The 26,225-nt window shown below is 50.5% G+C and overlaps 2 protein-coding genes and 1 long non-coding RNA gene across 12 annotated transcripts; 1 reads left to right on the top strand and 2 right to left on the bottom strand.

Annotated features, from left to right (window-relative positions):
• Positions 1-71: 71 nt before the first annotated feature.
• Positions 72-26,202, bottom strand: TRPT1 (tRNA phosphotransferase 1). Of its 3 annotated transcripts, XM_083418720.1 has the most exons (9): positions 25,941-26,202; positions 25,516-25,724; positions 5,874-7,640; positions 5,304-5,385; positions 4,159-4,328; positions 3,478-3,652; positions 2,612-2,668; positions 1,559-1,669; positions 72-566 (listed from the first exon to the last, which is right to left on the bottom strand). In XM_083418720.1, the coding sequence occupies exons 3-9, from the start codon at positions 5,964-5,966 to the stop codon at positions 505-507; spliced, it is 750 nt and encodes a 249-aa protein (XP_083274846.1). In that variant the 5' UTR covers positions 5,967-7,640; positions 25,516-25,724; positions 25,941-26,202; the 3' UTR covers positions 72-504. The 3 variants fall into 3 exon arrangements, with proteins under 3 accessions (XP_083274846.1, XP_083274847.1, XP_083274845.1); XM_083418721.1 differs by lacking the exons at positions 25,516-25,724; positions 25,941-26,202 and having other exon boundaries at positions 6,076-6,125; XM_083418719.1 differs by lacking the exons at positions 72-566; positions 25,516-25,724; positions 25,941-26,202 and having other exon boundaries at positions 574-1,669; positions 5,874-7,602.
• On the bottom strand, positions 8,568-24,568 carry LRRC71 (leucine rich repeat containing 71). 7 transcript variants are annotated; one of them, XM_083418711.1, is made up of 17 exons: positions 24,168-24,568; positions 19,055-22,528; positions 17,129-17,247; positions 16,764-16,883; positions 15,410-15,550; positions 15,204-15,279; positions 14,998-15,072; positions 14,264-14,332; positions 13,702-13,861; positions 12,579-12,662; positions 12,275-12,364; positions 11,557-11,691; positions 10,283-10,388; positions 10,083-10,171; positions 9,461-9,569; positions 9,043-9,158; positions 8,568-8,860 (listed from the first exon to the last, which is right to left on the bottom strand). In XM_083418711.1, exons 2-17 carry the CDS (start codon positions 19,135-19,137, stop codon positions 8,735-8,737), a joined length of 1,698 nt encoding a protein of 565 aa, XP_083274837.1. In that variant the 5' UTR covers positions 19,138-22,528; positions 24,168-24,568; the 3' UTR covers positions 8,568-8,734. The 7 variants fall into 7 exon arrangements, with proteins under 7 accessions (XP_083274837.1, XP_083274833.1, XP_083274834.1 ...); XM_083418707.1 differs by lacking the exons at positions 19,055-22,528; positions 24,168-24,568 and adding an exon at positions 17,866-18,034; XM_083418708.1 differs by lacking the exons at positions 19,055-22,528; positions 24,168-24,568 and adding an exon at positions 17,866-18,034 and having other exon boundaries at positions 10,283-10,376.
• LOC310667070 lies at positions 11,698-25,057 on the top strand. Of its 2 annotated transcripts, none has more exons than XR_014506165.1 (2): positions 11,698-11,986; positions 24,564-25,057. It is a non-coding gene; the product is annotated as an uncharacterized lncRNA (long non-coding RNA). The 2 variants fall into 2 exon arrangements; XR_014506166.1 differs by lacking the exon at positions 11,698-11,986 and adding an exon at positions 24,272-24,403.
• Positions 26,203-26,225: the final 23 nt, after the last annotated feature.

The raw sequence follows: 26,225 nt of genomic DNA, 5'->3' as shown, positions 1-26,225 counted from the left end.
CATTGTCCTTTCTCCACATTTTCCCACAATGACTTGTTTTGTCTCCGTGAAATAAACATATCATCTCACTGTTCACTTGAAAAACAATATCCGCCTCATTTATGGGTAGTCTATCCTTGGTTTTCTCTTTTGTTTTGTTCTGCTTCTCGCTTTCCAGGTGGATGTTGAGAATAATTCCTTCTGTTCTGTGTTCAGATATGAGTACTGATGCTTACGCTGCCAAAACAGCACCATCCAGACATAATGGCGAGGTAGCAGCAGGCTGGAGAAAAGCCAAAAAACCCGAAAGAATCCCAACAAGGAAAAGGGATGCCAAAGAAGTACAATGGCAACAGAAAAGCAGAAATTGCTACAGTTCGTCTGTGGTCTGGCATGGAAATCAGTCGAGCGAATACAATCAGTATTTTGTTCACATCATCACTTCAAACAATATGTAATCAGTTGCTTTTCTTTTTAAGTGTTTGGATAAGGCCTTTACACTGAAATGAATGTAAGTGACATAAATTACGTAGAGGTAGATGCATCCAGTGGCTCAGGATCAGGACAGTTGAGGGACAACACACACCCTGGGGGACAAAAAAAGCACATGGTGTGACTCCCCATAAAAACACTGAGCCCCCAGTATACAGATTGCAGCCTGCACTCCTGATTTTTAGTTGCAAGGCATGTCGCAGGAACATGAATCAAAAGTGGTCCTGAGGATGTACAAAGGCTTAGTAGCTATAGTGTTAGGGACATCCAGATTCAATCCCAGCCCTGAAGCTCACTGGGGGATTTTTGGCCAGTCATGTTCATATGTGTTCTCTCTCTCTCTTTCTCTCTCTTTGGCTGACCTATGTCACAAGACTGTGAAGACAAAAGTGGGCGAGGGGAGAGAACGATGCATGCTGCCCTGAGCTACTTGGGGAAGGGTGGGAATCTTCTCCAATTTTGTATTTGCTTAGGGTTGTTGTCATGCAACTGTTTGCTTGGCTGCCAACAGGTGGTGCTGTAGCCTACAGAGTGATGCTAGCCTTCTGAGAGCTTTCCGAGAGCTGCTGGCCCATTGCAGCTGCATTGGAGGCCCAAACAAACTGCGGCAGAACAGTCACAACAGTCCACAGCGGCTCCTCAGCAACCATCCTACTCTGGTGCTGCCACCGCCACTGCCCACCTCAGCAGCAGAGTGCAGGAATTTGGAATTTTGACAGATGGACAGGGCAACCCCCTTGTCAATCATGTGAGATAGCAACTATGTCATGCACAAGTACTTGCTTCCAGGGAGGTTTGGATGGGTGAGGGTTGTGGGTTTAGAGAACAACATGTGCAGGACTCTGGTTGTGATCTCAGCCCAGAAAGGCAGCACTGCAGGGCTTGTGGGTTAGAGCAAGCTAGACCTGGAAGTGCTAATTCAATGCAGCTGCAACTAAAGCCTTCACGAGATTTGTGTAAAATTCATTCCTTCTCCCCCAAACCCACCCAGCACGCCTCAAAAGTTCTGGGTTTTGCAGCAGCATGAATGACAAGTTGCCCAAGCACTCCCGGGCCAGAGTGGCAAAAGGCAGGCTGCCCGACTCACGCCTAGGCTTGAGCTGTAGGGCCTCCATGAAGTAGCAGGGGAGCAGCAGGCCATTGGCATCGCCAGGAGTGAGGATCACTTCATTAGCTGAGCGGTAAAACTTGATTCCATCTGCAGAGAAGACATTTCACAGGTGAGGGGCAGTTAAGCCCAGTGGTGCGAGATGAGTGACAGGCAAGTCTGGAGCCTTCCAGAGAAGGCTTTGCTGGCTGGGAGGAAGGCCCCCTAGAATTTAGGATGCTTGGATTCCATTCATTTATTCAAAGTAGTTTTACACCACTCTTTGGATAATAAAAAAAAAAGGCGCCCAGAACAGCAAACCTGCTTACAATGATAACTAGCAAGATTGCAAGCCTGAGGGCAAGGACTACCTAAAAGGCACAACACCAAAGGAAAAGCAATTGGGAGGGAGGAGGAGGAGGAGAGCAAAATCGGATGCTAGTTCTGAATCACAACATTCTTACAAGAGTTCTTTCCAGCAGGGAGGGGAAGAAGCAGACTCCCTGCAGCTACACTTTCACTGTATGATGGGTGGCAGCCAGGCTGGTCTCCCCCTTCCCATGTCATTCATCCTAGGAAGAAGTGAGATCCCAGTGTCCCTGGCCCCAGTGTGACACCCTTCAGCAACCCAGTCCCGTTTCTTAACAAGGTGTTATGACAAGAACAGCCAGCACGGCACCAGACTATGGGAAATTTCAGTTAAGTAATTGCTTCTCTGAAGGGACAGTGTTCATATATGATGAGGAGGGTGCCCACTGGGTCTCTGTGTGAGGTCAGCAGTGGTCCCTCCCAGGGAGTTGCCCTATGGTGCCAGCCCCATTACAAACCCTCCTTTTGAGCAGGCGGCAAGCAAAGGGGTGGGGGATGGTGTTAGAGGGTTGCTTGTCCTATTCCTCCTTTGACCTAGAGGAGAGGTAGGGGAGTCTGCAGCTCTCCAACTCCCATCAGCCCCAGCCAGGAAGGCCAAAAGGCAGGGATGCTTGGAGCTGGAGTCTAGCACCACAGGGAGAGACTGCGTACAACCCACACAGTCTCTAGTTCCTTCCCACTTACCGGCCAGAGCCTTGGCGACATCAATGATTATAGCCACGTCACAGTTGCTTCTCATTCCTTGAAAGGAAAAACAACACATTTAAGGGCCTCTGTCATCCAAACCCGTCGTGTCTCTTTAGCGGAGACAGTCCCTCTTTTTCTGATCTTTGCCGCAGAGCTACATTCTCAGAATGGTTAAACAATCAATCTCTTTTCCTTGGGGGGGGGGGCTCTGGGAATTGGAGCTCTGTGAGCGTAACGGGGTCTTCTAGCAGAGTGCAACAGCTATAACAAACCACATTTCCCAGAATTCTTTGGGAGAAGCTGTGACTGTTGAAAGCGGTGCAGTACAGTGGTACCTTGGGTTACATACGCTTCGGATTACACACTCCGCTAACCCAGAAATAGTGCTTCAGGTTAAGAACTTTGCTTCAGGATAAGAACAGAAATTGGGCTCCGGTGGCGCAACAGCAGCAGGAGGCCCCATTAGCTAAAGTGGTGCTTCAGGTTAAGAACAGTTTCAGGTTAAGTACGGACTTCCGGAACAAATTAAGTACTTAACCTGAGGTACCACTGTACTGCTTTAAATGTGTAGTACAAATGAGTTCTAGAATGCAGGCCAAATCCCGAGGCCTGGCAGACCTGATGAGGCTTGTGGGTCAGAGCTTCCCCACTGCTGGTTAGACAATATTGCTCCAGATTGACCAATGGTCTGATGTGGCTTAAGGGAGCTTCCTGGGCAGAGAAGTCCCCCAACCCGACTGGCCAGAGAAGGTCCTTAGGCAAAAATCTCAATTCACAGGCAGGTGTTTTTCTTTCTCTGCTTTGGGATGGGAGTTGGGGAACTGCAGGCCACAGATCTGCAACTCGAGGAACGGTATGCTCACCACTCCGGACAGCTCCATCCCCCGGCAACCCTGGCGCTAAATGGATGTGCGTCCTTCCCATCCGCGAGAGGCCGCTGCGGCGAATTCCTGGCCAGTGGCGCAGATAGGTGCCATGGGCCACAACCTCTGGGAAATCCTGCGGGTCCAGTAGTGGGATCAACTCCAGTTCAGACACCTGGTGTGTTCATGGAACATTAATGGTCAGTTTATGAGGTTTTAGCTGAGGGAGCCCACATACTTTCAAGTTTGCTGCCATAAGGAAGGGGCTAGCGAGGAGCCCTTTTCAGCCCAGGGGCCACATTCCTTTTGGGGCAACCTTCTGGGGGCCACATGCCAGTGATGGGCTGAGTTAGAGGTCAAAGTGAGCAGAGCAACAAATATAAATTATATCCTGGCATAGTAGGCTATTTCCTATACACCCTCACAAACACCCCTCTATATTCAGGAACTCAATAGTTCACAGGCACATTCCAATCAGGCAAAAACATTTAAAAATATAAAACAGGGCTATCAAAAGTTTCAAGGGCCAGATACAGAGGCCTAGAAGGCCCAAGGTTCCTCACTCCACAACTCATAAGGGCTAGAAACTCAGGCTAATACCACATTGGCATTTAGCATGGAATTGGAGCTCATTCCCGTTTTTGTTCCCATATATGACAACTCCTTCACCCTTTTCCCCACCTGCAGCGAGTGCCCTTGATTGGCCCGGATCTGGAGCTGCCCGCTGGAAGGGTGAGGGCGTAGAGCAAAGCGCTGCTTTTCATTTGTCTCCACAACGCGCTGCACGTCTTCCAGGGTCCAACCCTTAAACTGTGGCAGATGGAGGATCTCTGCCACATCCACGAAGCCATCTGCAGTTTGGGAAGAACAAAACGTTTAAGAACTCCCTTCTTTGACTGGGCTGTCAAGCCAGCTAGCTGGACTGAGGTGAGAAAAGCATGGCTAAAAATGCAGAAAGCTTTTAAATAAATTCCCCACAACGTTAATAGTGAGAATGGAGCATAACGGAGCAACAGGTGCAATTTTAATTCAGGGCGGTGCCAAATGCTAGAGCAGCTCAAGAAACCAAAGGTAAATCCATTTTTAAAAGTTTAATTCAAGAGTGGGTAACCTCAGGCCCAGGGCCTGAATGTGGCCCTGCAGGTCTTTCTATGTGGCCCTCAGAACTCTCCCCAGGCCACCTCTGCCTCTCTCTTTTTGGGGCTGACTGAAATGTGTCCTTGAACTCTGATAATGCCTCTCGCTTGTCTGGATAGAAGACAGAAAATAGTGGTGGGGTTGAGTGTATGTGTAGAAATGTGTAGAGCCCCATGTACAAGAGCAAAATGTGTATTTATTGCTCCGCCCACATGTGCCTCTGGCCCCGCCCACCATTGGCATGTGGCCCTCGGAAGGTTTCCCAAAAGGAAAAGCGGCCCTTGGGATGAACCAGATTCCCCATTCCAGATTTAATTAAATTCTCTTCCCCTGCACCTTAGCTCTACTGCTCAATTCACCTATGCTCTGCAGGGAACTCATCGCAAAAATTTCCTCCCTGCTCAGAGGGCCAGGGTTTGTCCCAAACTGATTCCAGCTGGGCTGGTGAGTGGGTGGGTGGTTCATCTGAACAGGGCTTTAGGCAAGGTTTTCTTTAGAAGCTGCTCCACCAATAAATGGCTTCCAGTTTTTTAAAAAATGACACATTTGAGGGTTGCCAGCTTTTCCTTCTGGCAGGGCTCTTCTGCCTTTAACTGTCCTGTGGCTGGCAGAACAGGAGCAGGTGAAGGTTTTCTTCTTTTCTTTTTCCCAGGCAGTGTTGTGGGGAGTGGAAGGGCAGAAACACTCACCAAGCCCCATCTGTAGCCCCAACTTCTCTGCCCCATGGCGCAGCACATATGAAAGAGCCTTGGAGAGGCGAACACCTTCATCCTGAAACAAAGTTTGGAGACAAACAGTGAGAGGGCGAGTATTCAATTTTTTTTACATTTTATGCTCCCAATTTTCTGCAGAGAGCACAAGGAAACATACATTGTGCGGATTCCCCCAACAACCCAGTAAAGTGAATTTAAGGAATTGTTCCTGGGTCTCCTCAGCCCTAGCCTGGGGCAGGCGGGAGCCAATACTGTGCCCTGCAGATGCTGTTGGCCTCAGACACTGTTGCAGGCTGCAGTTATAGGAGAGGTGGAGGGCAGGGCCAATCCTGTCCTCCAGAGACCCTCCTTTTCCAGGGCTGGAGTAGCTTAAAAAGTTGGCACAGGTGCAAAAAATTCACTGGAGGTTGCAAGGAAATGGGAGAAGTTGCCAGTCTTAGAATTCTCCCTTCTAAGCAGCTCTTTCATTTTATTTTTTAAAAGGAGTACAGGAAAATGGTATCCTCCCAAGGTGGGCTACAACTAACAAGGCTATTGTATTTTTACCTGATCTCTGTGACTCCTCCGGTTTCCGTGTTTTCTGCCTCTTCTGGGAGGATTTTGCAGACGCTCCCCAGCACCTGGTGCTTCTCCATCCATGATGATGATGGCTCAAAAATCCAGAAACCCCACGGATAGCTGGCTGGGGGCGTTGAAACTACTGTACCTGTTTTCCAAAATCCTTATTTCCCCATGCCAGTTACTTTACTGCAGCTTTCCCAGTTTTCTCTCTTCTCCCCTGTCTTTCCCAGGACTCCACTTCGGATCTCAACACCGCCTCCCTCCCCAATTTCCCTAACGACACGCTCCCGGAGTGCGAGCGGCGCTCAGGAGGAAACCTTGACGTCCTTATAGTCAGCGAGCACGACGGACCGCACAGACTTCTGGGAGTTGTAGTTCCTACTCCCCACCTAAAAGCTGGTATTTATATGGTCTCTTTTTCTACGGGCAAGAGACGCAGCTCAGTGGTAGAGCATCTGTTTTGCATGCGGCAGGACCCACGTTCAGTCCCTGGCAATTCCCTGTCTGAAACGCTGCCAGCCAGTGCAGGCGATATGGGACCAAGGGGTCGGACTTGTTATAAGGCATCTTAGAATTGCAGAGTTGGAAGGGATCCCGAGGGTCATCTAGACCAACCCCCTGCAAATCAGGAATCTTGCCCACAGCCATCCCTGGGTGGGCTCGAACTACTAACCTTCTGGTTAACAGCCAGATGCACTGACCCATCACACCACTGCCAGGTGCTTACCGCCACCTCCTTGACCCTAGCAGCGTGTTCCTCTACTTGCTGCCATCTTTGTCCTGCTCAACTTTTTTGGGATAGCCCAGGGGCGAGTGGAGGAGTGCGCTGCCATTCATGGGCGTACCATCAGGGTCAAGGAACAGGAGGTGGCAAACTGCTGGCAACAGTGAGCGTCTGGCAGTGGTGTGGGTCGAGGTGGGGCAGGCACAGGGTTTTTTCCTCCAGCAGCAAAACATCCCTGGGCGCAGTCTGAAGTTTCTTCAAGGGCAGTCCCATGCACATCACATCACAGTAATCCGTCCTGGAAATTATCAGAGCATGGAGTCCTGCAGCCAAGTCACAGGAACCAGCCATAGTTTGGAAACAGTCCCTCGAGCCTCTGAGGCCACCTGAGCCTCAAGTGGCACTGTCGGATCCAGGATCACTCCCAAGCTACTGGAAGTTGCAATAAAGAACTGTTTTTGTAAGATTTCATTTATCCAATGAGATGGTAGTGTGTGTGTGTGTGTGCATGTGCACTTGTGTGTGCAATGAGTGAGCATGCACAACTCAGTCCAGGAATAAAGGTGCTGGGTGACCATGAGGTGGCACTGTCCACCTTCCTTTTGAGCCTCCTTTTGTGTGCTTTATCCTGCTTTTTACTACTGGCCTATGGAAGGTCATTCCAAGGGTAAAGGAGCCTGAGACTGTGTGGGGAGGGAGCTCGTTTGCAGGGGGATGCCAACAAAGTGGAAGAAACTTTACCAGCTGCTGTACACTTTTCTGCTGTTCGATCTGCTAAAAGCCAATGATCATTTTCCTCCTTTCAATGGTATAGGGTTTTCATTCATTCATTAATATTGATTAATTTGCTCTCCTGTGTAGCTTTTCCCCTTTGTTATAAATTAATGCCCAAGTTTGATCAACTTGTGGGAAGCAGCTGTGGTGTTGGCATCTCTTTGTGAAATGAAGCTGCTGCCATGATTGCTTGCCACAGGCCCGGCGGGGGGGGGGGGGGATCTGGGGGTGCCACTGCCTCTCTTCCAAATGAGCTTCCTCTGCTTCACATCCACTCCCATCTCTTCCCTCTTTGAGCTCCAGGCTCTAACTGACTCTCAACCGACTCCCTCCCAGCATTCAAACCACTCTTCACTCTCAGCCAATCATTGCTCACCATTCACTCTGGTGGAGGACACACTGTGTTCTTTCTGGGATATTCTGTCCACCTTTGGTCCGCACCCTGCACTCAGCTCTCCCCTGTGGCTCCTAGAAGATGTCTACAGGCGACAGGATCCACAGCCCGGGAAACAGCTTCCACTCTCTGGCTACACCAGGCAAAGGTAGCTGATGGATCTCAAGCGCACTGACTAATAGGGGGTCCAACAGTCAAGAAGGCAGTTTCTGCACATGCTGTAGAGGGAAGTGATGGGTCTCGCCAACAGGGGAAGGTGAGCCTCTTTGTAGCAAACCCCTCTAAGGGGCAGTTCTCTTCTGAGAGCCTCCCCTTTCCCAAAGGGAGAGGGGGCTTTGGGGGTCTCATTGTGTGTGAGGAGTCTGTGTGCCAAGCAAGTGAGGGGGGAAATATTGTGATGAGTGGAGTGTGTTGGATGGGGTGCAGCAGGGTATTACCATGGTCTTAGGGGCCATGCCATATCCCCCACCCCAGTGATTGCCCCATCCTGCCACAAGAAAGCAATGATTTTGGGGGGAGGGGGGTTTCTCCTAGATGTCCCCAAGTCCAGCTGTTCTCAACCTAGCAAGTGATTCCTCTTTTTTACTCCATAACCTGGATTTTATGCGCATTAGCAGGCAGGGATGGTGGATTTGGAGTTCTCCAATTCCACTATCAGAAGGATAAATATTGCTACGACCCTCTGACTTGGGAGTCCCATTAAGTCAGTTCTCTGCCTCTCATCCACAGAGTGGCTCCTCCCCCTGAAATCTCCCCCTAAATTAGTACGGGATCCTGCACCCTTAAGTGAGGAGGTGAGCATCAGGTTTATTTGCACTTCTCTTGAATTGGGTTGGGAAGCAGTTTCCTCCCTCTCCCTGCGTTCAAATGACAAGTGATGCTTGAATCCAAGGAGCGCTGTGAGGAGGCCAGCGGGATCATCCTGGATTTTTTGTGTGCTCTCCAGCTAAAGCTCTACGCCGTCCCCGTCTCCTCTTCTGCCACCCTGGCCGCTATCCCTGACCTGGGAACGGGGTCACGTGTCCACATGAGCTCTTGGATCCTGGCATAGGTCTTGCTGTCCACTGGATAGTTGTTTTTCTGAAACAGTTTTAAATGATCCAGGTGAGGGACTGAGAGAGGCAGGTATCTGCAAAGCTTGCAGTACCAGTAAGGCTTCCCCAGCTCAATCCCATAAAGGAGGGAGGGTGCAAGTTTCAGATGAAAAGAGAACCAGGCCCCAAAGGCTCAGCTATTCTCCTCATCCCTGTCCCCAAACTCACCGCCAGTGACAGCCGCAGGAGGCCCATCGGCCCTTTGCCTCCAGGAGCCACCCTAACACACTGCTGTTCCAAGGCGACCAGAAAGGCCTGCAAGCCCTTCTCTGTGATTTGGTTACCTGAGTTTGGACACGAGGCAAAAGAAGAGAACTGAGCTCAGGATCTCCCTCCCAGTTCGGAGGGTGCTTGCTCCCGTCCCCGCCCTCTCCAAGCCCATCTTGGGAACTGAATGGAGCCGGCACAGCTGGCCAAGCACTTGGCTCTGCTTAGAGCCACCTACAAATCAGGAAACAACAGCGGCTGGGTCGGCTGGTCAGGAGCCCCATGAAAGGCCTTGGCTCCCAACAAAAAGCCACTAGGTGAGCCACCCTCTTCACCCTGCCTGGCCCAGCCTGGCCCTGCTGCTCCAGGGGAGACGTACGGATGAGGTTCAAGTAGATGAGGACCCGGTTGCCTGGCAGGAAGACTTGCCCATCCCTGTGCTCTGCTGGCTCCAGCAACGGATTCACCATCTCAGTGGGCTCTATCACCTGCCCAGGAAAACAGAAAAGCTGGTGAGGCAAAGGCACCATGTAGGATAGATGGCAGCCATTCAACAGCTTGTTGAAGTCCTTGACTCTAGAGTAATGGGGGGGTGTCATCAATGCTTCCTGGCAGGAACTGGCATGGCCGACGGTCAAGGATGATGACAGTGATGGGAGCTACAGTCCAGCAACACTGGGAAGGCCATAGATGTTTCCCAGCCCTCTCCTACACTCCGCGAATGTGCAGACATGTGAGGCTAGAAGGGCTGGTGTGTGGATGGGGCAGAGAAGAAACTCCCACCCCCCCCTGGCTACTGGCCATTATTGCTCTTGGGCTCCAAACACACAATCTGGAGGGCCACAGATGGTCCCTGTGTGAAGGAGGAGGGCAAGGATCCTTGCCTTGAGGTTTGGCCGTTTGGTGTCAAGGAAGGGTGAGGGGCTAGGGCTACCAGTTTCCTCCTTGAAGAACTAAGCCAGGTCAAGAGCTGAGCTGGACGATGCTCGAAGGAGCCTCACCTCCACCTCTATGACTTGAGCCCGTTTGTCTTTGGTGCCTGATTTTGCTCCTTTGCCGCGGGCGGCTTTCTGTTCGGCAGGAGGAGCCGCTGTGGGGGGGGGAAATCAAGAAGGCTGTGGTCAAGCAGCCCTTGCGAGTGCCAGCGAAGGCCTGAAAACAGTCCATAGGGAGGGGGAGGAAACGGCAGTAAAGAGGGCACCTTTCTTGGCCTGCTTGGAGTCTTCCTTCTTGGACTGAGCTGCTGGTGTTGCTGGTGCAGCTGTTGCTGCACTGGCCTGGCCCTTGTCATCCTTCTTAGGAAGTTCCTAGAAAGAAGGGAAGGTTTGGGTTGTTGGTTTTTTTTAATAAATAGGTAGTGCGTAGTCCCTTCCCCCACCCCTCTAAAAATGGTTCAAATCTAGGGCTGCTATTTGTTCGGATTTTCCCGAACATTACTGGGATTTCAAAGGCGGAATTGACATCTGGGGGGAATTTCCAAAAGGCGGCACTTTGTCTTGGATCTTAGGCAAGTCAATAAAAAAAGTGCTTTTGGGGAAAAAAATGCTTAACAAATTTTGGGTTTTCCTAAAAAAAAAAAAAAGCTCAAGAAAGTTTGGCATGTCCTGGTTTTTACTTTTTGAAATATGGCAACCCTATTCAAATCCAACCCCGCATCCAAAATCACACCTCAGCCAAATGAGCTGGTGGGAAGGGAAAGAAGAAGGTGTCAGGGCTGAGATAACTGGGGAGGAGGAAGGAGATGTATCCCAGACTGGGAACCCAGTCTTGGTGCTCCCTTCATCCTTCGTTTACTAAAGGAATTCCACAACTAGAAGGGTGACATAAAGCAGTAAACAAAACCAAAGAGAGACAGTAAGAAAGTAGAAAAGGTTTTATATTTCACTTTGCTAATTAGAGCAGCAGAAGTGGGTGGGGGAGGGGATGGTTGTCAGGGGGTTATATTTAGAGGCTGGGACAGTAGAAGGGAAGGACCAGGGGGTGGGGAGGGATGCAGGCCCCCTCCTGGCAGAGGAAACTGTGCAGCATTCAGGAGGAGGAGGATAGGTTCATTTGTATCCTGCCTCAAGGGGGCTTTCAGGCTAAATGGCTTCCACACCAATTAGCAGCAGAGCAGAAAATGAGGTTGGCAAAGCACATGAAGAGTCAGTGGGAGCAAAAGTGAAAAGCAGCAGCCAAGGCTAGGGAGGATCAAAGGCTCTTCCCCTGGCTCTGAGATGCTATCTGTGCAAATGGGGAGCCACCACAGAAAAGTCCTTGCACCCAACAGTCCCCAGCCTAGCCTCTGGAAGTAGAGAGGCAGAACTCATGGGAGATAAACAGGAGGAGGAGAATCAGTCTCCCGGCAAGAAGGAGACCCCATCTCTCCACCACCCCCTGCCTCCCTCAACCACAGTGAGGGCAAGGCCTTTCAAAACAGCATTCCTAGGGTCCCCTCATTTCAGTCTGTCTCCTGGCTTGCTCCAGGGCTCTCACTTTCTCCTTCTCCTTCTCCTTCTCCTTCTTCTTAGTGAAGGCTTTGGTGGTCTTGGCTATCTGCAGCTTATCGAGGGCTATGCTGCTCATGTGGCTGGAGGGGCGCTCGTTTTTCAGTTCCGCATGTCTCTGTGGCTTGAGAGAGAGGAGTGGAAAGAGTCAGCTCAGAAGAATAGAAGCCTCTTGGCAGAAATGGCCCTGTGCTGATTCCCCAGCCCAGTGGCAGCAGAGATGGATCAGGGGAGTCTCCTACTGCGCAAGCTCTGTTACTTATTGCAGGAGACTCAGAGGGAAAGGGAGAGCGAGAGAGTTGCAATGTGTGGTGCAGCCATAGAGGGAGCCTGGCTTTGGAAATGGAAGGACTGACATGCATCCTAGCAAACTGAACGCTGGTTCAGCCATTTGTGGCCCCTCTCCACCCATACTTCTGGTAAGTTTTACAGCTTTTTAAAATTTAGCTTATAATAATAATAATAAACACTACATGAGCAACTGTGGTTCATCCTAAAATAAGCAACAAAAAGTGCAAGAACAAGAAGAAACAGTTCCAGAGATTTAGGGCTGGTGGGCAGTTTCTCTAGGAGGCCATGGCAGAGGCAAGCCAAATAGCTCTGTGCACAGCCAGCTTCTGCTGCAAACTTTCAGGCCCTAGAGAGGGGGATCTGGAGCCCACTCATCCACCCCCCACTTCCTCTGGATTTCTCTCCTTCCTGCTCACCAAGCGACATCTTTCCTGGACCTCCTTCTCCAGCAGAAGCCGCCTCCTCTCTACCACCTCCATGTGTGTGAGGGCAAATGGGCCGAGAACCTGTGGAGTGAGCAGGGCAAGGCTGTTGGGACGGTGAGATCTTCCTCCCTCCCTGGACCCACTTGCTGTTCTCCTTGCCCTGGCTGCAGAGGCCTGCCTGCTACAGAAGGGAGGGAGGCAGCAATGTTGTCAAGTAGGGCTCCTATCCTAAACACATCCCATTCCCAAAAAGGGAAACCTCCTGAACCGCTTGAAGGGCCACAGCCAGACTGACCTCTGCGAGCTTCAGGGCTCCTTCATCTTTGATCTGGTTGTGCGCCAGCGACAAGGAAAGCAGTGAACGATTGAGCCGCAGGCCCTGTGCAGGAGGGGCCAGAAAGACATGGAGGAAAAAGCACAGGGGGGATTAAGTGGCTGGAGGCCAAGGGACTGGAAGGAGAGCAAGGTCACATTCTCCGGGAGAGAAGGCCCCGGGTGCTGAGCAGTCCCAGGACTGCAACCACCCTGGCCAAGGCGAGGATGCAACTCTCTGAGGCTTCCAAATACTGATGGGCAAACTCCCAATTTGTTCTGTGCGCACTGTTGGATGTGTCTACGTACACCAGTGTGATTCTAGGCAGCACTGCCAGTCCAAATGGGTTGTGAAAAGCAAGGATGCCTTCCCACTGGACTTTTCAAAACAGCAGCTGCCTCACAAGGGCTGCCCTTCTATAACAGTTGCATGTCTGTTTCAATGGGGAGTCATCAACTGCTGATCCTATTTTCCTGCATTCCAATCCAGTATGCGAGTTGCCTTTTGCCAAAGGAAGCTACCTTGGAAAAAGGGCACCCTAGCCAATGGCATCTTCTGCCTAGGTCACAGGCATGGCCAAACTTGGCCCTCAAGCTGTTTTGGGACTACAACTCCCATCATCCCTAGCTAACAGGACCAGGGGTCAGGGATGATGGGAATTGTAGTTCCAAAACAGCTGGAGGGCCAAATTTGGCCATGCCTGTGACCTAGGCAGAAGATGCCATTGGCTAGGGTGCCCGGGCTAGGAGAACCAAAGAGCTTTCACTACGCCAAAATTACCAACAGACTTTTCCAGCCACACCAAGGAAAAAGGGCAAACTGCTACTGGATCATCAAAGAGCCAGTGGTCAGCTGTAAACTGACAGTGGGACTGCACTCCCCCTGAGCCTTTCCTCCATCCTGACAAACCGCTCTCCCCCATCTCTTCAGTCTTGGGATGCTATTTCTAAACCACCTCCCACCTACAGCACTCTTGCCAGAAGCTCCCACTCCTGGCTTTCTTTGGAGAAAGTCACCCTCCCTCCCCTGAACCTCCAAGAGCAGAATGTAGGCCCTGAATCCTTCGGCCTCTGCCTAGGTGCAGAGCTGCCTCAGGCTTCCTCACATCGGCGATGTAGCCGGCACCCACATCTGTGATGTGGTTATAGCTGAGGTTGATGGAGGCAAGGTTCTTGTTTGAGCCCTTGAGAGAAGAAAGCGCCTGTCCAATCAGTAAGGCCGCCTCGTCATCGATCTCGTTGTTCCGGAGAGAAATGTGGGCCAAGCTGAGAGGAGAGGAAAAGAAAGAAAGGAGAGGCCACTTCTCAGCAGGACTGGGCACCCAGCTGCCCTAGAGAGGGCCTGGATTACTGTAATTGCACCGGACACATATTTTTCTGGCTCCCGTCTTGCCTTATGCCAAGTCAAACCACTGGTCCATCTAGCTCAGTATTGTAAAGACTGACTGGCAGAGTGGCTCTACAGAGTTTTAGGCAGGAATCTTTTCTCATCCCCGGGGACTGGGCCTTGGACATTCTATGCCGCTGAGCTGTGGTCCTTCCCTTCCTTTGGGCTCTGTGTGTGCTAGAGGCAAGAGACCTCCATGCACACATGCATGCACACGCCCTCACCCAGACACACCCAGAGCTCCGTCTTCCACTCCCCCCAGGCCTCCCCTCAGTTCTCACTTGGTCTCTTCAGAAACCAGCTTGTGGTACAATCGCTCACGCATAGGGTTTCCCTCCACGGCCAGTGTCCTGCAAGCAGAAGGAGAAGAGGGGTGTGGATATGCTCCCCTTCTCTGCCCACCCAATGCACATGAGTCACTGTCAGGCATTTGCCCCTTTCTGTTATTCTCTTGCTGATCTTATTTTTAAAAAGAAAAAAGCAAGATGGTGCTTGTGGGATCAAGTAACCAGGGCATTCCTGCAGGCAGGAAGTAGGTGTCAAGACTGAACACCTTCCTGTCTATGCCAGCAGCATTTGCCATCTCCTGTGAACTTGGCTGGCTAAGCCGTCTCTTCTCAAAATGTGGCCCTCCAGTTGTTGTTGGGCTCCAACTCCTAGCAGCCCCAGCAGCCAGCATGACCAATGGTCAATCAAGGATCATGGATGGTGGGGGCCCAATAGCATCTCAGGGCATAAGGCCGCCCAAAGCTCCCTAGTGCCAAGGGGTCCACCTCAGCCTTGGCCCCCATTCACACAATTCTGGCTCACTTGGCCCCTAAAAGCCCAGCCTTCCAGCCAGTTCATCTGTCCGAGAAATGTGTTGCCCTCCTCCTTGCCTGGGCCTCAGCCCTTGCTCCTGCCCACTGCGACTGACCACCCCGCCTGCCTCTGGACTCCCAGGCTGTTGCCTCATCACTTGACAGAGGGGAGGAGACCCTGGCTGACGCCTGACAGGCCCTGATCCAAGACTTACTTGAGTGTGGAGCAAGTTGGCACAATGGAGAGGAGAGAGAGGAAGGTGACGTCTGTCAGGCCAACCTTCCAGAGCCTGAAAGGAGAGCAGAGTGGATGAAACTTGCAAATTCAGGAGAAGTATTCCCCTTTAGCCTGCAGGAGGATGTTGGGTGAACCACTAGCCTGAAAGCCATGCCCCCTGCCCCAGGACTTTGTGCCACTCACCGAATTGATTGGAGGTGGGAAAGAGCTGGCAGGCACTTGGCAAAGATACCCAGCATCTTGTCTTCAATTTTCCAGTCTGCTGACAGAGAAAAGCAGGTGGGGCTTTCGTTGGCCTTGAAGCCCCCAGCCCACCCTGCTCAGGGGGGCACAAAGAGGGGAGACGGAAGGTCTGTGTGGACCAGGGAGAGGGACAGCACCTCACTCACTCCGGATGAAGATCTCCTTAGTGGTTTTGGGGTCCTCATGTTCCAAATCCACCTGGATGGTGGGGCGGAAGAAGGCATACTTGCACTGGATCTGTGCAATGATGTAGGGACCCTCCCTCTCGGCCAGTGGGTCAGGCTCCTCTGTGGAGACAAGTCAGAGCTCACCAGGGTAGCAACAAGGAAGAAAGAGCCTGGCAGCTTCTCTTGTGGGTTTGTAAGGAACAATACACGGTTCCAGAAGGGAAGCTAAGCTGGCAACCTACAGAGCACCAAACCCTTCTGGATTCATTGACCAGACGTGGCCTCCTCTCTGCTCAGTGATAATCTTACCTGGCCTCTTCCACCTTATCTGATGTCTCTCCATCAAGCAGCTGCCTCTTTGGTCTGGCCATTCCCAAGAGGGCAGAATTTTGCTCTCCCATCTGTCTGCACCCACCCACAAAGTGGAAAGGTGACTGTCGCCAACGTGGTGCCCTCCATATGTTAAACTTCCATCAGCTCTAGCCAGCATGCCCATACAATGCTGGGGCTGACAGGCGCAGGGTGTGCTGGCTAAGGCTGATGGGATTTGCATAACATAATCTGGAGGCCACCATGTTGGGGAAGGCTGGTCAAGTGAATGCCTCATCTCCTGTGAAAACAGGATGCTGGAGGTATAGATAGCTTCAAGAGATGGCCATCTTTACACAGGAAGCTGAATTGTATCGAGTCAGACCTTTGAGGTCCATCCAACCCAATCCAGGCTTCACTGACCAATAATGGTTCTCTCCAGGGTTTCAGACCAGAGGACTTTCCCAGCCCTTCATGGAAGTGCCATTGGGGATTGAATCTGTGACCTCCTTTCTGCAAGGCAGATGCTCTGCCACTGAGATACTCCTTTTCCTCTAAAAATAAACTCCAGTCCTCATAGTTCTGATTGAGTTAAACAGGGACATAGGAAGCTGCCTTAAAGCGCCTCAGATCAGTGGTCCCTCTAACGATTACTGACTGTCAGCAGCTCTCAGGAATCTTTCCAAGCTCAACTTGGAGATACCTGGGATGTTTATGATACTTTATGGAATTGATTGCCCCCGTTCTGGTAACTGAGGCACTGTAAAAAAAAAAAATGCTACCAGGTTCAGCATTTGAGCAAAGTCACACTCGTTTGTTGTCAGGATTGTGTCACAGAGAACTAGCGACATCCAAGACATCCAAGGGGGCGGCGGAGATAGCACCGAGAACTGCCTTAAACTCTCAACCCCCAACCCCAGCATTGGGCTCGATTTGTAACTCATGTGCCTCATAGTGAAGTGGGGAAATATTACAGAGGATGTAAAGCCCAATGAAGTTATTGAGAGGTTCGAGCACCACTCACCCTGGACAGCAAAAGAATTGGGGTGTGGCCTCAGTGTAACTTTTGGGATCTCTTGGAATCCAGCCCGGGTGCAGAGCTCCAAGAAATCCTGCTCCAGGATCCCTGTGCACTGGTATTCCTCTGTGAAGAAAGGGGAGAAGCCCCGGCTTTAGAGAGACCAAGCAGCTGGCATTCAGATCCTAAGATTGTATGTGGGTGGTGGCAGCTAGTGGCTAGAGTAGAGTGGAGCTCAGCTGTGGAACTCAACGCAGCAAGCCGCCATATATCAGCCATGCAGGATCGTCATGAGACTGAAAACTTCCCTAGAGAGTGTCTGAGTCAAAGCAGAATGAGAGATGGGGGGTGGGCAGAGTAGATCTTCCTACCTTCCCCATGTTCAGCCCTTCTGGCAGCATTCCTGGCTTCTTCTTCCAAGGCTGCAGCCTTGTCCTTGGCCCCCCGCTCTCCTTTTTTCCCCATGGCGCCCCTCCCTCTGGAAAGGACTCTGTGAGGACAAAGAAACGAACCATGAGATTGTAGGAAGTCGGAGGGCGAAGGTCCCTGGATGGGGACAGGAGCTGAAAGATGTGAGGGCTGGGGGAGGGAAATTAATGAATTCTGGGAGAGGCAGCACAGAGATTTGGGGGGGGGGGGAGCCTCAAGGTCCCTGAGATAATGACTGATTTTTTGAGATGTTGGAGATCCCTGGAGGGGGGATCTGTCAGATTCAAAATTCTATCAGAAGGCTCTCTCCTTGGCTGAACGGGGGAGGGGGTTTCTGTGGGTTGGGGGTCCCTATGAGGGTCTGGAAACGGGACAAAGAGGGAGCAATTGACGGTCAGCCATGGGGATATGTGGGGTGGAGTCCCTAACGAGCAGGAGGGGCCTCAAAGTGGGTGCTAGCGACTTATTAAGAAGGACCCTAAGGGAGATGGGGCAGGATTTGAGAGGGGGCCGAAGCTCTCTTAAGGCGAGGCTGCGCCCACTTTTATTGGAGCAGGTGAGTCTCCCTGCCAAGGCCACGTGACGAACCCTCTTCCCACCCCCCGCCTCACCCCGCCCCGCGCCTCAGAGGTAACAGCGGTATATCGGTATCGAGGTCAGCCCCCTCCCTCAACTCAGCTCAGGCCTCGCACGGCTGTGTAGGCCGCGGTCGCCGTGGCAACCAAACCCCGGCAGCAGCGAGGCGGGGAAAGAGGCAGGGCCGAGGCGGATGCAGCGAGCCCTGTTGGCCACTAGAGGGCGCAGGAGCAGCGCCGATGGCCGAGTCAAGGCATCCCCCTCCATCCACCTGTCACCTGCTCGCCAAAGGGCGCCGCCGCCACGCCTGCAGAACGAGCACGTGTGAAGCTCCCCCAGGGTCTCTCGGGAGCCTGTGCCCCCTGCAGTGGGGAGAAGAGAGCTAGAAAGAGGCATATTCCCTTTCCCGCTTTCCCTGACCTCCCCTATCACCAAAAGGGCTTGATCTGGGTGCTGCTTGCTATGGCCACCCCCTGTCTGGGGAGAGGTGGTTGGGGAAGGAAACTTTTGGCATGGGGGGCGGAGCAGAAGACCCCCACTTCCCAACCCTTCCCCAAAGGGCCTGACAAGAGTACAGGTTCCCCCATCTCCCCTGTTCATACAACCTGAATGGGGTGGAGGGGGGAATAAATAAGGAGATAGACCATGGCTAGGCAAACTAAGACCTGGGGTCCTGGATCCGGCCCAATCGCCTTCCAAATCTGGCCTGCAAATGGGCCGGGAATCAGCATGTTTTTACATGAGTAGAATGTGTGCTTTTATTTAAAATGCATCTCTGGGTTATTTGTGGAGCATAGGAATTCGTTCATTCCCCCCCCCCCCCCAATATATATATATATATATATAGTCCGGCCCGCCACAAGGTCTGAGTGGACCAGCCCCCTGCTGAAAAAGTTTGCTGACCCCTGAGACAGACCCACACTTTCTCCCTAAAATCTTCTCTCCCCCCCCCCCAGCCAACCTTTCCATTTGACCCTGCTTAGAAGCCTACACACATACACTAGCAAGGACTGCCTAGTGCCACCCACAGATTTGTAGGAACAAAAACAAAAAAGTGTTTTTAAAATGAGTAGTGTTATTTGTGAGTGTGGACTCATCATGCCAAAAATCAAGGGAAGTCATGCCAAAGTCATGTTTCAGTCTGCCATTTTGAATCAAAATGGTACCCAGCATCCAAATGTCAATGAAGACTGCCACCCCACCTCAGAAACCTTCATCCTGAATTTGGTGATGCTGTCGTGATTGGTGGCTGAACCTATGCCATAAAACAGGTGAAGTCATACCAAAGTGACATCAGTCTGCCATACTGAGTCAAAATGGTGGCTGGCGTCCAAATATCAATGACAACTGCCAGTCCCACCTCAGGAACCCTCATGCCGAGCTTGGCCAAAATATATTGAGAGGTGGCCAAACCTATTGTCAGAAAGCGTGCCAATCAGTAAATCACACCGTTCAAAGTTGGAGTTAACTCTTTATTAGCAAAAACACAACCTTCACAGACATGGCTGAGTGTCAGGCCTAATGAGTGCAGGTCTTATTCCATGAAATCAGTTATAATGGGTTTTTTTGGGGGGGCGGTCTCTTAAAGCAATGCAGAGAAAAGAGACATACAGACCCCCCCCCCAAAGTACCCACTTGGCTGAATGAACTGCACTGTTATTATGTAAATAACTTGAATGTTGTGACCTGCTTTGAGCATGGCTTACTGTGAAATGTCAGCACGCAAATAGGTGATGCTGTGTGTTTATGTAACATGCACACACATTTGCATTAGCACACTGTGGGTCTGCGCCTGTAGTGTGCAAGTGTTGTTCAGGAACCAACTCTTGTATCAGCAAACAAAGATCATTTTGCATTATGTCTGGCTCCTGCGCCTGCTTCCAAATCTGATTTTACAATACCAGTTTGTTCTAAATGGAGCTTTTAAATGCAACGTTTCTGCTTTATGTGGTGAACTGCTTTTCAAAACCCGTTTTTCAAAAGCAGATTGCAGCTTTTTGGTAAATAAAAATAAACCACTAGTAGCTGTCAGCCCATCTCTCTCACACTGCACCTTCTTTGCTGAGGGTAGGCTTTGGAGCACAAGAAGATTTGCCCGGTCTGGAACAAATGCCAAGAGATTCTCTGGTACATAAAAGAGGCAGTGAAGCAGGTAGAAAACAAGCAGTGCCTGCACAACTATTTGAAGTACCTGCACACCACCTCTCTGGAACAGATCAGCAACCCACCAGTGACAGAGTTCAAATGGCCTCCCTTTCCCCCTCTGCCTGAGTTCCTGGCTTTATACTACTCTTCCCCTCTTTTAAATGTTGCCTTTTTCTGCCCCTTGACCTCCAAAGCTGTCGCATGATTCATGAGGACCCCCTGCGTTTGCACATCCACATAAACAGTTGAGACAGAGGACCATATACACCACCTTGAGCTGCTTAGAAAATGGTGGGATAAAAATGAAATGAAATGAAATGAAATGCAGGAGCATGGCTAGCCAAGGATCAAAATATATCTGATCGGCACAGGACAATAAATGCATCAAGTGATCTTTAAAAAGCGGTTTAGCACCCAGAAATGTACAGCTCCAGTAAAGTAATGCTCAAGGTCTAAAAAGCAAAACTGTAAAACTTGATTTAAGGGAGAAAATAGTATCTGTTCGGAGGCCTCACACAAGGCCTATTCTGTAATGGCAAAGGGAGCCCTAGGGCAACAAAAAGGCGGGAAATCTGCTCTCAATATGGAGGGCGACAGGGTGTCATAGGCGCTTACGTAAACTGAATCCGACAAGCGTTAACCTCAGACTGGGCAATTGCTCTAGTCTTCTTTGAAAGATGATTTGACTCACTATTGGGAGACCTTAAGGAAATCTCCAAAACATCTAATGAAGCTATGAATACAGCCCTTGAAAATCAATCTGAAATTCAGCTGCTTCAAAAGGCAACTGATGATCTAGCACTTAAGCTAGAAGAAAAATCAGACAGAGAGACAGAAAACCTTAAATGTTGTGGTTTACCTGAAAAAGTAGAAAGGGTTCATACCTCGTATGGGGCTCATACGAGTCCCAACTGGGAAAAGCAGAGCAGGTGAATTCCCAAGAGTCATTGTGATCCGGTTTGAGCATTGCAGGCTCACTTCAATTTCTCAGGAAGTGGTTACTAATGTTATTAAGCACCTTAGGACAGGTAAATCACTGGGACCAGATGGATTCTCCTGCAAATATTACCAAGTGTTTCAGACTGAGCTCTCCCCATGGTTTGCAAAATTATTCAATTTATACATTATTATACATCTTGGGGGTGGGGGTTAGTCCCACAAACATGGAAAATGTTAATTAACCCTAATTTTGAAGCCAGAAAAGATTTCACAAAAGTGATCTCATACAGACCGATTGCACTTATAAATGCTGCCATTCAGTGTCAACAGTACTGAACTAGATGGATGCCAATGGCCTGATGTGGTATAGGCAGCTTCCTTTGTTCCTCTGACTTAGGTGGGCCTTTAGCCTGATTCTGCAACCAACACACTCAATGTTCTCATCAGGATACATGAAGCAGGTTAGCAACAACCTCTCTCACTATCTGTGCTTCTGTTAGACCTGCATACGTTGCTGTACAAGGATCTGCTAGTGTTCCTGAAGCAAAAGGGTGCGAGGCTGGTACTAAAATGCCATAGCAAGAGGGTGCTGGGCTCCTCAGACAACAAGCAGATGTTCAGCCCTGCTCATGGATGATGTCAGGTGTGCGTGCAGGAGCCAGGCCCTGTGAACAGGACTGGGGCCTTCCTAAGTTTGTTCTGAAGAGGCAAGGCGCGGCCTCACAGGTGAGGCTGATTGGTAACTCACAGCACCTGGTGGCAAGAGCTGGGAAGGGATATAAGGTCAGTATTTCCCTTCAGCTCTTTGCCACAGCAACACATTCCCTGCCTTGCTGCATTTGGTTCCTTGACTCCTTGCTCCTCAGACCCTTGAGCTGTGACTCCTTGCTTCTTGATCCTCGGACCCCTGCCTTTGTGACTCCTTGCTTCTGGATCCTCAGACCCTTGACTTCATGACTCCTTACTTCCTGGCCCTCGGACCCTTGGCTTCTTGACTCCCAGCTCTCTGACCCTCGGCCTCTTGGCTTCCGGACTCCTGGCTTCTGGACTCCCATTCTGGCTCCCACCCCACCATCTTGCTCCCGGTCCTGACGTCCCCAGCTGGGACTTTGATCACCCGTGAACCGGACCGTGACAGATGAAAAGGGAGACCATAAAACCATGTTTCCTTGTTTAAAGGTTGTAAGCTAAACAAGGCAGCCCTGGCGTGTTACCTCTTCCTCCATCTTGTTTCTTTTCTCCATTCAAATGTGTGAGTCCTCTTCATCATTTCAACTTTTGAACCAGGGCCTCAGATCTATGAGCTGGTGGCTTCAACATATTCTGAAAAGAAGATGTAAGGTTTTTACCTGCTGTTTCCTACCACCCCATTTCCCCTTTTGGTAGGAGGGAGTAGAAGATGAAGATGGTAGCAAAGGGTACCCTTCATGGTCAAACTGCTGAGGTGGAAGGAGAGGGTTGAGGGGTCTTGAGAGAACAGCCCAGGACTTCAAGCGGGCTTCCAGATAGCGGCCATGGCTTATGTCACAAACGGATCAGATTTTGGACCAGACTTTTCTGTGTGCGGGTGTGGCATGTTTATCTTCCCCATTTTTTCAGTCATGCATGTTTGTTGCTATTCTGCTGCTTGCTGCTGAGGTGTGGGTGAAGCTTGATGGGTGGATGGTGCAGTCTCCCGTACCCTGGAGCAGAGAAGCAAGATATGCAAGAGATTAGGGACTTCTGGTGAGTGGCTGATAGTCACACACACAAACACCCCCCCCCCCCAAGCAGTGAAGATCCAACAGGGTTGCAAGGCATTCTGGGAGTATCCTGCTCATTTCCTGCCTCTCCCTTTGAAAATCCAGAGAGAGAGGGAAGGTCTTTTCTGTTGTCACCCCTCCTCCCCACTATTGTCTTCTTCCCATTTTGGACATTGATGGGGTGGCTGTTTTGGTTTAGACTCTCCAATGCCTTTCTTTTTCCCCTCCCCCCCCCCAACAGCAAAATGTTTCCCAATCGCCACTCTGCCTAAGAATCTCCCAATGTTATTGAGCTGGAGGTCAAAATCTGGGAGTAAGCCCTTTGTCCTGTTTTGTTATCTTCCATACACCTCCCCACCCACCCATGGAGATGCAGGTGCTTCTTCCCAAGGAGCCCCCTAGAGGTCTGGAAAACATGGAGGGGGATGGCAGCCACCACAAAATGGCACAGAAAGGTGGGCCGGTTGAGGCCATAGCTAATGGGGGAGGTGTATCTTCTCTGAGATTGCCCTCAGATTGCCCTCCCTCTGGTAGAGTTGAAGCAGATATGTGATGGGCATTTCTGCCAGGGGAATAGGGCCAAGGGTGGTCTCAAGATGCCGGAGGCAAGCCTGTCCCTGTGAGAGCTCCCCATTGGGATTTTTTTTGGGGGGGGGGGACAGGACACAGTTGGCTTGTGCCATCTCAGCCATCCTTGTCAATGGCTTCCCATTTGCAAAAAAACCCCAACCCTTTTGTATTGTGACAAGCTGCAACTGCAAACTATCCCACCTTACTGATCCTGATCCTACAGTGTGCAAGGGAAGACATCACAAGGGGATGATGGGACAGGAGCAGGGGACTCTGTGGATCCTTCTGGAAGCAGACTGTTCTTGCTTAAAACCTTTTTAGATTTAATCTGCAAGTGCTTGACTCCTAGATATATCTCCCTTTTTTCTGCCCTCCCATCTTGGTACTTCCTGGGAGTTTTCTGAGAGTCCTGGGCATATAATGTGTTTCCTGTAATTCAGTTCCCCCCCCCCTCGCAATTCTTTCTCCTCCCCACCCCCCACCGATGTCTCCTCTTGCTCAGAAGAGGTGGAGGGTATGAAGGATGCTTTGCCCACCCCCCTCAAAGGTTCAGCAGTGGCCCTGTATGTCTCACCCAAGATTATCTTCCAGACCATCAAGCAGCTCTCAGAGAAGCTCAGCAGGCTAAAAGCAAGGAGTTGGGGGGTGGGACGGTGCTCTAGCAGGCCAAAGGAACGGGATGTGGAGGACTTGGTATTCCATTCCACTTCCTCTTATGAAAGTTCTGACCCATCTGCACATGGCCTCAGTTGTGAGAGGCAGGTCAGTGGGCTGAAATGGAAGGGGAGTATGAATCATGTGACTCTACAGCCAGAGAACAAATTGGTGGAAGCTACCTATGTGTGTTGGGGGAAAGAATCAAACAAATGAGTTAAAGAAGGCACAGAGGGTGGTCTCCAGTGGTGCCAATCTCCTAGCTGCTCTTTCAGAGCAAGTCATTCATGTAGGATGAGAAAACTGAAGAGGTTTCCACTTTCATTTTCATTGTGTAAGTATTGCAAGTCCTCACCTCACCCTGATCCCCATGTGCTGTTCAAGAGTGCCCCTCTCTGTTCCCCTAGACTCAAAAGCAACTAAGTGGGGTGCATCCAAGCCTAGAGTGTCAGGTATGCTCCTGTAAAGAGAGAAGTGGCTGAGGGCCCAAAGCTGGAGAAGAGAGCAAATGGAGAGGTCTTTGAAAAATCCTTGACCACCACTACCACCCCCCAATATTGAGAGCCTTCACCTCAGTGCTGTGACGAAAAGGTGGACAGGCAGGCACACCAGGCAGTCCCCCACCTTCAAAAATACCTTCAGGAGCTGGAGCCTGCGGGGTGTGGGGTGGGGAGATACTCCCATTGTGAGTCAGACTGGTGGCTGTGCTGTACTTGGCAGTTGTAAAGTACCTTCCTTCTCTCTTTTCTAGGCCAGAAGGCAGCCCTGAAGAAATTTTACACTGGGACAGAAAGGAGATTCTTCTGGTCCAAGCCACCCCTCAGAGCTCCCAATACCCCACTCAAGCTGTTCCCACCCTGCCCCACCAAGAGAAGCAGCTCCCATCCCCCAAGAGGAGGCACTTTCACCACCACCCCTGTTCCACACATCCCATTCCACTGCCAGAGCAACTGTTTTACCACCATCTCTGGCCAAGAGGAGGAGCTGGTGACACATCACCATCCTGCAAACATTCCTCCCCGCCCCCCCCAACCTCTCCCAGGAGTTGTGGTGGCTTCAAGACCAACTATGGACATTTTGAAATAAAAATAAAAAATAGGCTGCTGGACTTTAGGATCTCGCGCCTGCCTTGGAAACAGGGCCCTTGTTGGTGTTGTCTGGCCAGAGGAAGCTGAGAGGTGTTTTCTGACATTCAGTTGTAAAGGTCTATGTGCGTTTTAAGAAAATGAAATGAAATCTCCCATCTGTGTAGCTTTTTCATTGTGTCAGAAATCTGTGGCTGAGCTTGAGTGATTTCTGGGAAGCAGGCATGGTGGTGATGGCCTAGTTGGAGGCTGTTTGCAAAGTGAAGCTTTTGCCATGATTGCTTGCCCCATGCCTGACAGGCGATGAGCTTCCTTTCCTTTTTAAAAAATATAATATTAAGTTTCCATTTTATACTATTAAAATACATTCATATTTTTCTACAGTTTGTTCAAATAAACTGTCAACCTCCCTCCCTCCCATCTCATGGTTACCATAATTCTTTTTTTATATCATAGCATTATATACTTCTTCCTCTTTACATTTATGTCCTTTCCATTGTCAAAAAATTTAACCAATATGTATAAAGGTATATATAATCAACATTACAAGTCTTCCTAAATAAGTCCTGCCAGTGTTGTTAATTGCTTGCAATTGTCCTTCATACTGTATAAATTTACTTCCTTTCCTGTGAAGCTGCAGGGGGACAGACGGGTGGAAGGGATGGGGGTTGTGCCAACCCCCTTGCTCTGAGGTCTTCTAGCACTGCTCACTCTTCCCTGTGCTACCTTTTCACTTCAAACTGTACTGCTATGAGCTGGGTCTTTCCTGGGTATCCTACCAAACACCCCCCCCCCCCGGATGCCACCACAGATCACTTGGATCGGAACTGAACGTAAGACCTCTGCTGGGTCCAGCCAGTGGCCCATCTAGTCCAGCAGCATGTTCTCACAGTGGCCAGCCAGATGCCTGAGGGAAACCCTCAATACAGAGCACAAGAGTGCTCTCCACCCCTCTGCCACTGCCCCAGTCTCCAGCAACTGGTATTACGAAGTATTACTCCCTCTGACTGTGGAGACAAAGCACAGCCATTGGGACTAGGAACCATCAGTAGCCCTTACATAGACTAGGAAGAGGCAAGTGGCGGAATAAAACTGATTTATGAAAGAACATCAAATGAAAAAGCACTAAATGAGGGCTTCAAGATGCGTTTGACTACATAAGCTTATTGTTTCAAATGTCCCAGTATCTTATCTGTCACTTTATTACAGTTCTAACCAGGCCATAATTCTATTCTTATGCCGTTCATCTAAACCAGCCCTGCTTCACATCCACCCCCAGCTCTTCCCTCTCTGATCTCCAGGCTCTAACTGACTCTCAACGGACTCCC

Source organism: Podarcis tiliguerta (genome assembly GCF_965153285.1).
Source record: "Podarcis tiliguerta genome assembly, chromosome: 16".
Lineage (NCBI taxonomy): Eukaryota > Metazoa > Chordata > Lepidosauria > Squamata > Lacertidae > Podarcis > Podarcis tiliguerta.
The sequence above is the reverse complement of the archived record's forward strand: the minus strand, read 5'-3'. Positions and strand labels throughout refer to the sequence as shown.

What these genes read in the sequence shown, in the direction of transcription:
- TRPT1 (XM_083418719.1), bottom strand. Translation starts at nt 5,966, where the DNA reads ATGGATGGAGAAGCACCAGGTGCTGGGGAGCGTCTGCAAAATCCTCCC. An exon ending in GGAGGAGTCACAGAGATCAG is followed by an intron (nt 5,386 to 5,873) that starts GTAAAAATACAA and finishes ACTTTGTTTCAG; the next exon opens with GATGAAGGTGTTCGCCTCTC. An exon ending in TGTCGCCAAGGCTCTGGCCG is followed by an intron (nt 1,670 to 2,611) that starts GTAAGTGGGAAG and finishes TCTTCTCTGCAG; the next exon opens with ATGGAATCAAGTTTTACCGC.
- LRRC71 (XM_083418707.1), bottom strand. Translation starts at nt 18,029, where the DNA reads ATGGAGGGGGATGCCTTGACTCGGCCATCGGCGCTGCTCCTGCGCCCT. An exon ending in CTGGTTTCTGAAGAGACCAA is followed by an intron (nt 13,862 to 14,263) that starts GTGAGAACTGAG and finishes CTCTCCTCTCAG; the next exon opens with CTTGGCCCACATTTCTCTCC. An exon ending in CATCTACTTGAACCTCATCC is followed by an intron (nt 9,159 to 9,460) that starts GTACGTCTCCCC and finishes GTCCAAACTCAG; the next exon opens with GTAACCAAATCACAGAGAAG.